The sequence below is a fragment of the Anas platyrhynchos genome, chromosome 4, assembly GCF_047663525.1.
Source record: "Anas platyrhynchos isolate ZD024472 breed Pekin duck chromosome 4, IASCAAS_PekinDuck_T2T, whole genome shotgun sequence".
Classification (NCBI taxonomy): domain Eukaryota; kingdom Metazoa; phylum Chordata; class Aves; order Anseriformes; family Anatidae; genus Anas; species Anas platyrhynchos.
The window spans coordinates 39,861,292-39,875,153 of record NC_092590.1 but is presented as its reverse complement, the minus strand read 5'-3'; the positions used below and the strand labels follow the sequence as shown (position 1 = coordinate 39,875,153).

General features: G+C 50.8%; 1 protein-coding gene across 5 annotated transcripts in view; it reads right to left on the bottom strand.

Annotated features, from left to right (window-relative positions):
• MAML3 (mastermind like transcriptional coactivator 3) overlaps positions 1 to 13,862 on the bottom strand; it is a 254,080-nt gene that overhangs the window by 188,153 nt on the left and 52,065 nt on the right. Inside the window, exon 1 of one of the 5 annotated variants that reach the window (XM_027456732.3) lies at positions 4,623 to 6,363. The exons of 3 other annotated variants lie outside the window; for them this stretch is intronic. In XM_027456732.3, coding sequence (XP_027312533.1) covers positions 4,623 to 5,051 — 429 coding nt within the window. In that variant the 5' untranslated portion in view covers positions 5,052 to 6,363. Of the gene's footprint in view, positions 1 to 4,622; positions 6,364 to 13,862 lie in introns of those variants that run through there. One more of the 5 variants, XM_027456731.3, reaches the window with a different exon arrangement.

Genomic DNA, 13,862 nt, shown 5'->3' with positions numbered 1-13,862 from the left:
ACAAGAGCATGAAAGATGAGACTTCCTCGGTGGCGGCAGCTCAGATTTACACCAGCTTAAGCCACTTGTGAAACCTTAAGCTATAGGTCAAGTTACCACAAATTTAGGTTAACCTACATGCGAGCGACCAATTGTCCCTACACAATCACGTGTTAATATTTTTGGCTCTGCATTAGCAGAATGAGTTTTGGCCACCTTCCAGCCAGAGTCATTCTTCCTGAACTTCACAACGCCTAAAACTTCACTCCGGGACTTGTAACACGTGCTGTTTGTCAGGCTGAAGCGTGGATTTCACCGGGGCTGGCTACAGTATGTCAAAACACAACTTTTCCTGCTCCGGCTCCGGCTCGTAATGACCCAGCCCACTATCTTTTAGAGAGACACTTTCAGTTGGAGCACACGAAGGTCATGAGGGACTAGTAGTGCTTGAAGCGAAGAGTCTCTCCATTCCTTTCCATTTGCTAAGCTGGAATCTATTGTGCTGACGAGCTGCAAAAGGAGGTCAACGCAAGAACTCCTTGTCCTAGAGGACAGCGATCGCACGGGAGCATCAGGCATGAGTTGGTATGAAAAGGAGAAGAAAAATGGGAGAGGCTGTGGAATAAGAAAGATCCACCCTTAGAGGAAGAGCAAAATAAAAAGGGTTGCACGATGACTCCTTCTATGAGGCATATGAAAAATAAGAAGCGTTGTTGGCCTGGGATTTAATTCTGGTATCATCCCAGTTTTGCATTAACTATTGACTTTACCCCAGCGCGAACAAGATCAGACACAGCTTACAAACTGAAGAGATGTTTCAGCCTATTTAGTCATCAGGCATGAGTAAGGACTGCAGCACTCGACCTCTTCTGGAAAATAAAAAGTATCCAAAATACCATTTTTCCTTTTCATCCTTGCAATCCTAGAGAAATAGACCTTTCCTACCATGTAACCGATGAACGCCTGAGTGAGTTACACCACGACACCACCTGAGGAAGAGCACCAGAGCTGTGCTCAGGTGTATGAAGGCACACGGTAACTACAGCAAGGTGCACCATCAACACAGCAGGTGTAAGCTTTAAAAAACCACTCGCAAGACCGACGGCGTTATTCAACACTCGATATCTTGAATAAAATTAGCCATGAGTCACTGAGGGAAAGCAAGAAGTTATGCATGCCACTGGGGATACCTTTTCCAAGAAAAAGGAGAAAGGAAGGGGGAAACTACTTCCCTGTGCTGGAGTATTGCCAACGAGGAGGCGACACAGACGGATTTCGGTAATTCTCAGCGTGCCATTCTGTCCCAAGGCAAAGCAGGCTGAAGGGACCGGCCTGCCCATCTCCCTTCCTCAGGTAGAGCAACGTGACCATTGACTTCCACGAGGCAGCGCGTTAGCCCGGGATGGATAAAAAGCAGTATTGGAAAATACTGTGTTTGCCAGCCGTGTTTTCTCTAACTCTAAACTAATTCCGAATTGGCATAGTTACGCCTTGGCAGGGGAACAGAAAAGATGATCTAATAGGTCATTTGACTTCCGTCACTAATTTCTATGATCTAAATAACATTTTATGGTGTTTAAAACTCAGTTTCCTAAGGGCTAGTTTTAGGGTTAGGAATGGTCAGTTTGACAGTGGCTATCAAGCCCATAGCGATGCTAAATAAGAAAAGAGTTGAAGAGCTTTTAAAATAGGAAAAATTATCTCCAGACCCTTTTTAAGTTACAGCAGAGCTGAGATGCAAATCAACGTGCATCGGAAGGTCAATGTGGTAATTACAGAAGTAGCGTTTCACTGGGCAAAAAAACAGCAAGAACACCCAATAAGAAGAGCAGCGTCGGGGATAAGACAGAGAGGCGATTTCACTTGGCAATATGTATATTATATACGCTATTATACACTAAATATTTATTATTTATATTATACGGACACACATATATCACCTCGGAACCACGCTCACACAATACCAGGGATGCAGAGTCAGAAAACTCCTGCACTTAAAGCAGGAACTGAGAGGGCAGATTAGCTCACAAAGAACCAAAGCACTGAAATAATGCGCTGATGTTTCCTGGAACCAGTCCGAAGATGAGCAGCAGCGTTTTGGATGGCCTGCAATTTTTCCCCACACTTCTTTTGAAAGCCTAGCTGGTACAGCATTCTAATAATCCAGCTCAAAAGCACGGAAAACAACTTTGGCTTTTGCCAGGTTGGACTGGAAAAAAAAGAAGTCCTCCCAGCTATTTTTGTGTACCTCCCAATCGATGCCTGCATGGGAGCAAACTAGAGTTGAAACCCCCTGTTCTCCTCAAGTAGGATAGGCTAAATTAGCTATAAATTGAGATACTCCAAAATTCAGCCAGTGAAAGCTCGCCCTGTATCAAGACCCAAATTCAGCGTAGCTCAGCACTTCGCGAAGTACAGGCGAGCCTGTGCTCCTACGTGCCTTTTCAACAAAAGGCTCCCATTGATAACTGCCTGTCAGTTGACACGGAGTCCTAAACAGTGGAAACTGCACAATCCCTTTCATGAACTCAGGGAGCGAGGGTGCACCGCGTGGGGGTGGTGACAAGGAGCACTGTATGTGCCAGAGAGTTCCTACTCTGTCCAACGAAGAAAATCAGAGCGCATGTCTTTCAGTGACAATCACCTCCTACAGACACCTTTTACCCACTTTCTGGGAGGGTCTGCTGGGCACCTCGCTGCCTGGCCCCACATCTCTGAATTTGGAGGGACACACACACACGCTCCGGTAATACTTTCCTTGGATATGCCTTGCCCTCCTGATGAAAAAGCATCGCAGACGGTGTTTTCTCACTGCATTTGTTGTCGTGAGTCCTAACTGACTGCCTCCACTCCAGAACGCGCGCTCTGATAATGGGAGGGAAGGATTTAACGCTGGTTTTGTGCGAGGAGTAACGCGCTAGCAGACCCATGGGATTGTGTCACTGTGAACCTCTCAGCTGGAGGTCACCAGAGAATAGAGAAAGGGAGAAAACCACAACGTAGAGTTTAGTGTTTTCTCAAGACGGAATAAAGTATTATATAAAGTTGAACTGTTTCAGTAAATGGAAATCACGATGCATTTAAACTATGAAACTTAGCAAACTCGTGCTTGCCAGAAGTGAAGAACTTTGTTCGTACCATAAAAGTCCCAAAGAGAATACCCTCCAGTTCTTTGAAAGGAGCAGTTTCCCAGGTTTTAAATACAACTTTCACGTGCCTATGCAGCCACCCTCCTGTTCCCAGGTTGTAATCGACGCTCTACAGGTGAAACGGCGCAGGTCACACTTCCAATTTTTGCTACAACGTTTCTTGCAAGTGGTCTTAGTAAGGCAGTGCTTGGTGGCAAAGGGTCCTTCCCGATACAGCGCCGGGGTTTCTCTTTAAGCTCGGAGTGCCGTGCACACGGAGCAGAGATAAATGGCGTGCGGGCTGCCAGCTCAGCCCCAGCCCCGCCGTTCCCGTTCCCCTGCCCTCTCCTGCAGCCGGGCTTCCCCCACCGCGGAGCCCTCCTCTGCCCACTTCGCTCCTCCAACTTCGGCACCTTGCGCATCCCCCCCGGAGGAGAAGGGGAAGGGGAAAGGGAGGGGGGCAGCGACCGGCTCGGCTCGGCCGGGGCCGCCCGGCTCTTCCCCGGGAGAGCCCCGGAGGAGGCGGAGGAGCCGCCAGGAAGGCGGCGAGATGTCAGGGAGGCTGCTCCGCTTCCTGCTGGCCGGGATGCTGGGGGGGATTAGGGGCGCACACACACACGCAGCGCCCAGCTTTTGTCTGCCGCCGGCCGGCCCCGTCCCCACCTCCCCGCCCGGGGCGGACAAAGCGGCCGGCAGCGAGCCGGGGATGAAGGGGACGGGACGGGGATGGGACGGGCTGGAAATGGGATGGGACGGGATGGGACGGGCTGGGGAGGCCGCCCCCCGCCGCTCCGTCACGGTTCCCCCCGCGGGGGCCGGCGGCAGCTGCCGCCCTGCGGGACCCCCCCGCGCGGCAGGGGAGGGAGCGAGGGAGGGACGTGCGGGGCTTGGAAACCACACGCCTCCTCTCCTCCTCCTCCTCCTCCTCCTCCTCCCCGCTGGGCTCCGCCGCCCATTGTGCGCCCTGCAGACGGCGAGGCCCCGGCTGCTCCTGCCCGGCAGAGAACGAGGTTGGGGGCGGCTCCGGGACCCCCCCTCCGCCGTGCCGAGCCGTGCCGCCGGCCGCGACCTGCTATAAATAAGGCCGGCGCTGGCTCCCCCCGCGCCGCCTTTGATTATTCATCATGGGAGCGGGCTGGGAGTGGGAAACTCCGCTTCCTACTCGCGGCTCCGCTCCGTGCGGCTCAGCCCCCGCCCCCTGCCCCCCCCCCAACCCCCCCGCCGCTCGCCGAGCTCCTTAAAACCCGAGCAAAGTTTAGGAAGCGGCTCAGCGCAGCCTGCTCTCGCTTGGGGCGCCGGCTGCCGGCCTCCCCCGGCGGCGGGGAGCCCCAAATCACGCACCCCACGGCCCCGCTCCCCCCTCCTCCAAAAAAAAATATATAAAAAACACAACAAAAAGTTTGCTGGCTCCATGCAAGTTGCGCGAACACCCCCCCCAAACACACACACGCTCCGTGCCCGAGGCAGAGCCTCCCTCCCCTCCGGTGGGGGGCCCGGGCCGCCCCCTGCCCTTACCATGATCAGCGTGTGGTTCCTCTGCTCCGCCGCGGCGGGCTCGGCATCCTGCTGCTGCTTGCCCTGCTGCTGCTGCTGCTGCTGCTTGGCGCCCGTCTTCTTGGCCCTCTGCTCCAGCGTCCTCTGGTAGAGGCTCACCGTGTCCCTGCGCTCCAGCTCCAGCTGCTCCGCCTGGGCTTGCTGGTACCTGCTCTCGCAGCTGACATGGTGCCGCCGGCAGCCCTCGATGCGCTGCCGCAGCCGCTCCACCACCGTGCTGTGCTTGGGGACGCCGCCGCCGGCAGCATTGTTCCCGGGGGCGGCGGCGGGCGGGCCGTGGGGGGCGCCGGCGACCCCGAGAGCGGCCCCGCCGAGCCCGCCGCCCAGGTTATTGTTGATGCAGATGCCCCCGCCGTTGGAGGCGGCGGCGGGGGCCGCGAAATCCCCCATCGCCTGCCCCGCGCGCACTATTTTGGAAGAAGTTTGGAGCCTGCCCCCGGCGCGCACGCAGCCTCCTGCGGGGTCCCGGCGGGATACTTTTCACGGGGCCGCCGGGGGGAGGAGGGGGCGCCGGCATGTAGCGGGCAAGCGGCGAGCCCCGGCGAGCGTCCCTCCGCGCCCCCAGCCGATCCCCCTCCAGGCTCTCCAAAACATCAAGCGGGGAGCGAGCGGCGGCGGGGGGGGGGAGAGCAGGAGGAGGAGGAGGAGGAGGAGAGGAGGGAGGAGGAGGAGGAGGAGGGAGAGAGGGAGGGAGGAAGGCGGCGAGCGGAGGTGCCGGGAGGTTATCGCCGGCGGCGCGGCCACCCGCACGGCCAGCTGTGCTGCTGCTGCTGCTGCTGCTGCTCCCGGTGCCGCTGCTGCTGCTCCTGCTGCTGGTGCTGCTGCTGGTGCTGGGGCGGCCGCCCCCGGGCGCTACGGGGCCGCTGCCTGCCCCCCATCGCCCATCGCCGCGGGACCGCCTCCTGCCCCCGGACACCGCTCCGCCGCCGCCGGGGAGCGAGCCGCATGCACGCGCGCGGGGCCGCGGGCACGCGCGCCCCCCCCACCCCCGCTTCTCCGCCGGGCACGCGCCGCGCGCCCCCCCGGCATGGAGCGGGGCGGGGGGGGGCCGGCAGCGGGGCTCCCCCGCCTAGAGAAAAGTTTTGGGGCCGCCGCCGCGCCGCGCCCGCTGCCCGGCCGGCCGCATGCCGGCGGGGGGGAGCCCGGCGAGCGGCCGCGGGGCCGGGGCTGGGGCCGGGGTCGGGGCCGGGGGGGGCAGCAGCAGCAGCGAGGCTCCGGGGCGCTGCCCCAGCGCCGAGCCCGCGCCGCTCCGCTCCGCTCTGCGCCCTGCTGCTGCTGCTGCTGCTCCTGCCGCCGCTCCTGCCACCATCACAATGATCGAGCGCCCTCCTCCTCCTCCTCCTCCTCCTCCTCCCGCCGTGCCCGCGCAGCGCTAGCAGGACGGCGGCGGCTCCCCCGGGCCGGCAGACCCGGGGACGCGGTGCAAAACCCGGCGCGGAGCCGCCCGGCAGGAGCGGACGGCTCCCCCCGCACGGCTCCCCGCACCCGGCCCGGAGGGCTCCCCCGGGGCCGGGGGCTCCTGCCCGCGGGGACACCCCCCCGGTGTCCCCAGGGGGGCAGGAAGCGGGGAGCACAGCGTGCGGGGCACTGCTCCGCAGCCGGCTTTGTCTGCTCTAGCCGCTGTCGCGACGGGGACGGCTGCTTGTCACCTCGTCCCCGTCGCGACAGCGACGCAGAGCGAGAGCGGCGAGTGCGGGAGGCGGCGGGGAGAGCCGGGGGCTGTCTCGCTCGTTTTGATGGCAACGGAGCGCCGGCAGGCCAGCGCCTCGGCCGGCTGCGCTCAGGTTGAACTTCCAAGGAGTTTTTGGGCTCCTCCGCAGTGCCCCCTGCAGCCCGCAGCTCGCTGCAGCGCTGCTCCCAGCACAGCTCCGCCCGCGCACCGAAACGCGCCGCGCAGCCCCGGCACACGCAGGTGCACGCCGAAAGGCTGCCGGTGAGCCCTGTGCTCTTACTGCTGCTTGTAGGGGCTGCTCCTTGCAGCACGGCCCAGGCATTGTCTTGTTTTCCTTACGCCTAAGGCCAGCGCCACTTCTCAGCCCGCACGGAGTAACACACCCTAAACTTCCAGCGCAGCGCTCGGGCAGCAAGCACCACACGCTGCTTAAGTACATGCTGCATCGTTAGGGAATTAAATCCCAGCATATTCCGAATTTAGACTTTTTTTTTCTTAAAGTCTCTCATCTCCCCCTTTTGCTTCCACCAGGGGATGATGATTCGAGCAACAGTGTGGTAGGAACCCCTGCTTAATGTTTGAAGCCTTGCAAACAGATGCAGCATCGGGGCTGTGAAAAACATCTGAATATGTTCTAAAAACGGTTGATGCTGATCAAAAGATAGGTTTGAACTGGCTGAGGTTGAAACAAAGCCGAGCAAACTTGTAGCCCTCTGTTTCCCCATTCATGTTAACAGCAGAAGTGGTGACACTGGCATTAGTCCATAGCACAACCTTGCAGAAGACAGGGCACTATCCCCATGTCCAAAGACAATCAACAGAATTAGCACTTCATAAAAATGTCCATTTCCTGTGTCATTTTGCAGTTGTCATTCAGAATCCAGGAGCTACAAGTAACAATTTTCATCCAACAGGAGAGTTTTCTTTTAAAACCAAGTCCTGAATGGTAATTGTAAAGCAGCATAATAGAGATGAGATTTCACAGTTCATTTTTGCGTCGCTTTTATTTTAAGGATACTTACACAAACAATTACCAGCTTCTGAAGAAACGGGGCCAAAAACTGCTATTTAGGGAACTATTTAAATTCAATTTTTGCAAAGGACAACGTTTCTGCTAAGCCAGCGAGTCTGAATAAATACAAGCTGAAAAAAGATGTCAGGTTGTAGCCTGGACAAGGCAAGGAAGAGAGAGACTTCAGTGGTGTTCTGCTACTGCCTCTTGTCATCCAAACAGATGTTCCTCGCAGCCTTGACCAAACAACTCTGCAATCAGACACACGCACAGGCTCACTCGTGATAGATGTGTGCACTTATATCCATGACCATGGTCTTGTGAGTACTCACCTTGTTATGCAGCAGTTCACCTTGCACGTGGAAATATTTGCACTTGCTCTACGCTCTTTTCTTCCCGAGCATCAGCTTTAGGAAACGACCGTCACGACTGGAATTTCAAAGGAATCACATACATCGGAGTTCCAAGTGATATAAGATGAACTTGCTGATGCCAGCAGTTGAACACTAAATGCCTACCAGTATCAGCTGACGGGACGCTAATTGCTGGTTACAGGAGATGATTGCTTGGTAAAGGATCTATTCAGTGAGTTACGAGTTTGAAAAATTATAAAGTGCAGGCCCGATCTGTGAAAAGATACGCAGTATGAAAATACAGCATACGTTCTCAAGATGATTATCATGACAGAGATCTGTCTAATTAGGAAGAATCTATTTTAATGCTAAGATATGAAAGAGCCCAGCTGGGAGAGGAATTTAGAGGAAGACACAGAAACATGACTGTTAAGCTGACAGCAAATGCAGCCTAAGCATGTTCCAGTGACAGCTTCTAAAAAAAAAAATCATCTCAGCATTTAATCAATAGTGGCTTCAGAACAAGTACAGCCTTACAGATAATCTAGTTAGTCATATTAGTGGGAGGAGCTCCAGAAGTAATATAGAAAATAAGTCTTTGCAGAGCAACACTCTGAAACCACTTCCCCTTTGTCAGCTGAGCTAGGGGTTATCCACTAGATGGGCAACACTAAAAATACCAGGAGGATAAACATGGATCCCACTGTATCAGGAATCAGAGATTTAATTCCTGGTGTTGCCACTCAGGTTGGAAGCTGCAGGTTTTGTGGCAGCAAGGTTCAAACCATCTCGGGCAGCAGATTAACCTTCTGAGTGGCCACCTGGGTAGAAACCTTTCTGAAAGCTCCAACTCTAATTAAACGGTTTATGTCTAAATCGATGCACGGCACGGTGACACGGGTGTCTGCTGGAAGCCTAACCCGGCCTCCACAGCTCAGCGTGTTCACTGAATGGAACTTGGAAAGCCAGCTGACAGACACCTCCTGGGTCTGGACGAAGCATCCTTACACAATAAAAAGGGTTTCAAAAGATTTCTGCTGAAGGTTCCCTTGGGTGCAGTGCTATGTAAGCGAGCAAATCAGGTGTACTTCAGAGTTACTCCCGTAAGCTACCGAAGTGCATGTTGCCTAATGCACCTGTAGTCAAAAGAGAATAACTCTGTCCTCTCCAGAGCAGTTAAAAGAAAAGCCACATCGTGGCGGGCTGATTCAAAACACAACAAAACCAAACACAACACAGCCTCCACGAATGAGCCTGTGAAATCCAGCTACAGCATAGCAGCATGGCTAAAATTCTCATGACAGCTGGGGTGGCCACGAGCTACAGTCGTCAGAAGATCCAGAGCTGCAGGAATTCTCCAAGAGATGAACCACGTCTGGAGCAAAAGAAGTCGCTCTAAATAGTTAAAGGAAAAGTCACCGAGGTTGAAAAGGAACAGAAGGGCAAAACAGTGAAGGGGGGAAGGGGAAGCAACAAAGAAAATCAGAAAGCCAGTTAAAATTGCAGAAGTCAGAACTCTAAGACAGACTGCAGGAAGTGGAACGATCACTGTGTGTAAATACAAAAAAAATATATACACAAAACACCCTGAAAACTATGTGTCTACCAGCCTATAAGATTCAAGTTGTAGAACAAGGGGAATCCAAGTCAGAATTTTTACAAAGTCTTTCAAGCTGTAAGCAAAAGCGAAAGCTCCAGTTCAGCAAGGTATTATAGCAGGACAGACACATGGATTGAGACGCATATGTACTCCACTGAATCTGCGCTGAAACGTGGGGAAAGGACCTGACCTGCACGCTCCTTCCTTCCTGTTATGATTACAGATAGGTCACAAGACTGTAAAAACAGTAAGTTTGTGATTAAACACCTATGTTTTGCTTAAAGGAAGCTTCTTACTTCAATTCTCTTCTGTTTTGCATCATGGGCCACTCTTGCAAGGGAAGTACAAGAAAAATTCTAGAAGTTGGCACTTGGCAAGATTTGTTCCCCAAGCACCTCAGTAGCTAACCCTTTGCAGCGGGGGCTATGCCTGTGTAGTGTTGCCCCAGCTTTTGGGGAACCTAGTATTCGATTATCCAGTGATAGTGTAACACATGACTACGTGATTATAAATATGCATGCAAAGTTCAGCGAACCAACTTGCGTTGTGACTCACTCCATGTGTGTTATCACCAGCTATATAAACAGATTTACACACTCAAGCAAGTTTCCAGGCCAGCAGTAAGAAAAAGCCAAGACATAAACAAGTAGATGTCTCCTCCAGCCAGGGGAGGAACAACCCATCATGGCAAAGCTTTCGCAGGTGCTCTAAGAGTAGAAAAATCTGAATGAGGTTCCAGACTGTAAATGCCTCTACATCCAGAAAGGTATTCGGTGCTAACAGAACTTCCCCAAGCTTTGAGAAGGCAGAGCTTAACTGTAAATTTTTCTCTTTGATAAACCTCACTGGTTTGGTAGCTATAGGCTCAGCAGGCAGCCTCACGCATAATAAAAGAGAATTTTCCTCTCAACCTTCTAGCCCAAGTTCAAAAACTACTTTGGACTTTATATTGACGGTAATAGTCCTACAAAGAATACAAACTATAGGTCTGTGCTTAAGGCACGTGAACAGAAATATCAAGCGTTGTGTTCTGTTTGTTCGTTATTCGTGCACAGAGGGCAGCCCACAGGCTTTCACTCGTCTTTAACAGCAGAGCTAAATAAGTATATACAAAATCTTAAGGGCCAGTCCATCCCTTCTGCACCTATTTCTCACCCAGCCTCTGGGCAGCTACCCTACATACAATCCATACAGAAATTCGCAACTCTTGTTAGAGTTATTGTTAAGAGAGAGAAATACTTTACATTCCTCCCCATGCCAATGTGCTGGCTGCTATTGCCATTGTTTCACTGCAACTGCTAGAGTTTACAATCTACAAATATACATGATTTTTAATATTTTTAAATGTCTCTGATGCAAGAGATGCGGCCGTAGGGTGCTATGTAACATTTTGGACCACTTCAGATGGCTCCCCAGACAGTGGAACAGCTATAGTTTGCAGTCTACAAATATATATGGCACACATAAAATATTGTATTAAAAGTACATCACTGAGGTTGCAGTTTTGCAGTCAATGAGCTTAAAACCACCAAAATCAAAGCGCTTGTGCAATCTTTATTTGGCTTCCTTGTGTAATCCACAGTATGATGAAGTTTTCAGATACACCCCTACCAACTATTTTTCCACAGGATGTTTGCTTCATTCTGTACACAGAATTGTCAGCGCTCACCAGCAAACAGCTATTTAATGCATTTTTTTCCCTTTTTGTTCTGCATATGACCTCATGTCTATTTACTAATCCAACCCCCTGTTCGCAGACATTCATTTCCTCGGAATGACCACCACTACTGCTCCTGAGTGCTTCACATATCGATAAACTGATTTTCCACAATTTACTGCAAGTGAGAGGACAGGACTCTTAATCATATTAGACACTGGAAACTGAAACATAGAAATCAAGCTTAAATCGTTTGCTAAAATGCCTAATTTGAGCTGATTTTTTAAGAGACTTAAACAACTTAAAGTACGCTGTGTATTATAAGAACAGCCCACATCAACTTCAGTTGGATTTGAAGGTGCCTAGCATTTCTGTTGGTCAAAACCTCCTTCTCAAGTCAGGTACCTACAAGACGAGGAACAAAGTAAGTGATCACCTGCAAGAAGGAGAGTTTAAGTGAACTGAGCAGCATCGCATAAGACAGTTCAAACATTCCATCTCAAACTCACAAGTTCGGTAAATTTATTGGCAAAACCAGAAATCAAGGCCTTACAAGGAAAAAAAAATAGATGTTGTTTTTCAGTAATCTTTTAAAAGTCTTCTTGTCCCACTCTTTCTGCAGACACACCTTTCAAGCAGCCTTTTCTGAAGTTAAGTCAAAACATGCTGTGTTTAGAAAGCACTGCTCAGAGAAAGTTTCCCTGAAGCTAGAAAAATGCTAAAGAGGCAAGACATTAAAATAACCTGAAAATCCCTAAAAGCATACAGAAGGAATCGCCATTCACACTCGGTCATATTAACCAGAGTACAATAAGCCAGTAACTACTAGCTACATTGAAAACCAAGCCTGCGTCCAGGCTATTTCCAGAGCCACCAAAGTCACTAGACAACATTCATCAGAAGTCTAGGACGCCTCCCATCTTAGCTCAGGCTTGCAGTTAACTAATGGTTTACAGCAAACAACAGCTGATTAGATTCCAGTTAGACTGGAGAAAAATCCCTCTCATAGTATGAATAGTGAGACTTTAAATAGATGCCTTATGGAGGCTGTTGAGTCTCCATCATTGAAAGCTGCAGGAGCAGGGTAGACAAATTTGTCACTAAGGACACAGATGTAATCAATTTTGCCATCCATGGAACAGGGGAAGGGATTAGGTGACTCCTTAGGTCCCTTCCAGCCCTAACTTTTTGAAACATTATGATTACTTAGGGAGTTTGAAAGTTATACATGTATTTAAGCTGTTAATAGCTTTATTTATTTAATCCTGACTTTGGTGCAAGGAGGTTATGTATGAACTTCTGCATTGGTTCAGCCCACAGGCGCATCTATCACAGAACTCTGAATGGACGCTTGGGGAAAATAAGCACAGGGTGAGCACATGCTGCCTCCCAGCCTTCAAACATTCTCAGGGTAGGTTATGTGATTATCTAATTAGCAGCCTCTTCAGCACCTCTTCCAAGGTTCTACCCAGTTTCCTTGTATTTCCACAAACTCCTCAATCCATAAGGTTCTTTGAAGAGTACTGCCACTGACCCACATGGGTTGCCTGAAGAACCAGTTCCTTGGGTTTGTTCCTACAAGGTTCTTTTGATATCTCTCATTCTTGTATTAGAAGAGAGGGTGAAAAGCCCAGCCCCTTCCACTGCTCTCCAGACCTCCCAGTTCTGTATGTGTCTTCTTACATCCTCCCAATCACGTCTCTTCAGAACAAAGATCCTTGGCTATTCCATGTATGGTGCTCCTTAAGTACTGCATGGACATCACAGTGTATGTCTGATCATCCCTGTCATCTCTGAATATTTTTCGGTTCTAGTATGTTCTCTCCAAGATGAAACTTCATGCAGCATTCAAGTGTACAAACGTTGGATTTTTTATGTACCACAAGGACTTCAACAGCAGCATAATGATCCTTTATGGTTTGTTCTCTATTTGCTTCTTAATAATTCATTACCTATTACCTTTTTCTTCTTTTTCCTTTTTCTACTAAGCCAGTATTTTCATGGAACTGTCTACAGTAACCCAAAGGTCTGGTTCCTGAAGAAATTTGGTCCAGCTTAGAAATGACCCAAAATCTGAAGTTATGGTTGTTTTTCCCCAAGTGTGTCACTCTACATTCATCTGCACTGAATTGCACCTATCCTTTTACTGTACAGTCTTACAAGATCTTTCTACTGTCCATATAATCTGTCCTTGTCCTTACAACCTTGCATAGCCTCCTATCAATCACCAGCAAAGCTTTGCCACCTCACCAATCGCTTCCCTTCTCCTGGTCATTAATAGCACAAGGGGTAACCGCTATAAACTAAAAAAAAGGTAGGCACAGATTAGATATAAGAAATTCTTCATGACGAGGGTGGTGAGGCACTGGAACAGATTGCCCAGAGAAGCTGTGGATGCCCCATCCCTGGAGGTGTTCAAGGCCAGGCTGGATGGGGCTTTGGGCAACCTGGTCTGGTGGGAGGTGTCCCTGCCCATGGCAGGGGGTTGGATCTGGGTGATCTTAAAGGTCCCTTCCAACCCAAGCCATTCTATGATTTAAGACTATACTGAGCAGTACAGGTCCCAACACATATACCGTATGAACGTCACAAGTGATCTCCTTCCTCTGCAAGGAGTGACCATTTACTTCCATCCAGTGATGGTCTATCCAGTGTTTAAGTCTTGTAAATCACGTTGTCATCCATTTCAGGGCCTTCTTTCTTATGCAAGCAACAGCCTTATGTTGCTTGGTTTTCCTGAAACACTTCGATAAGAAGTTCTGTCAGAAGTCTTTTGTAAATTCAAGTTGACTCCACATTCACGTCACTGACCCCTTCAAAGAAATCTGAGGGTTTTGTTAACTCTCATTATAATTGGATCGTATTTATTCAAGTAGACACTAATTCAAACTCTTATTACAGTATCTA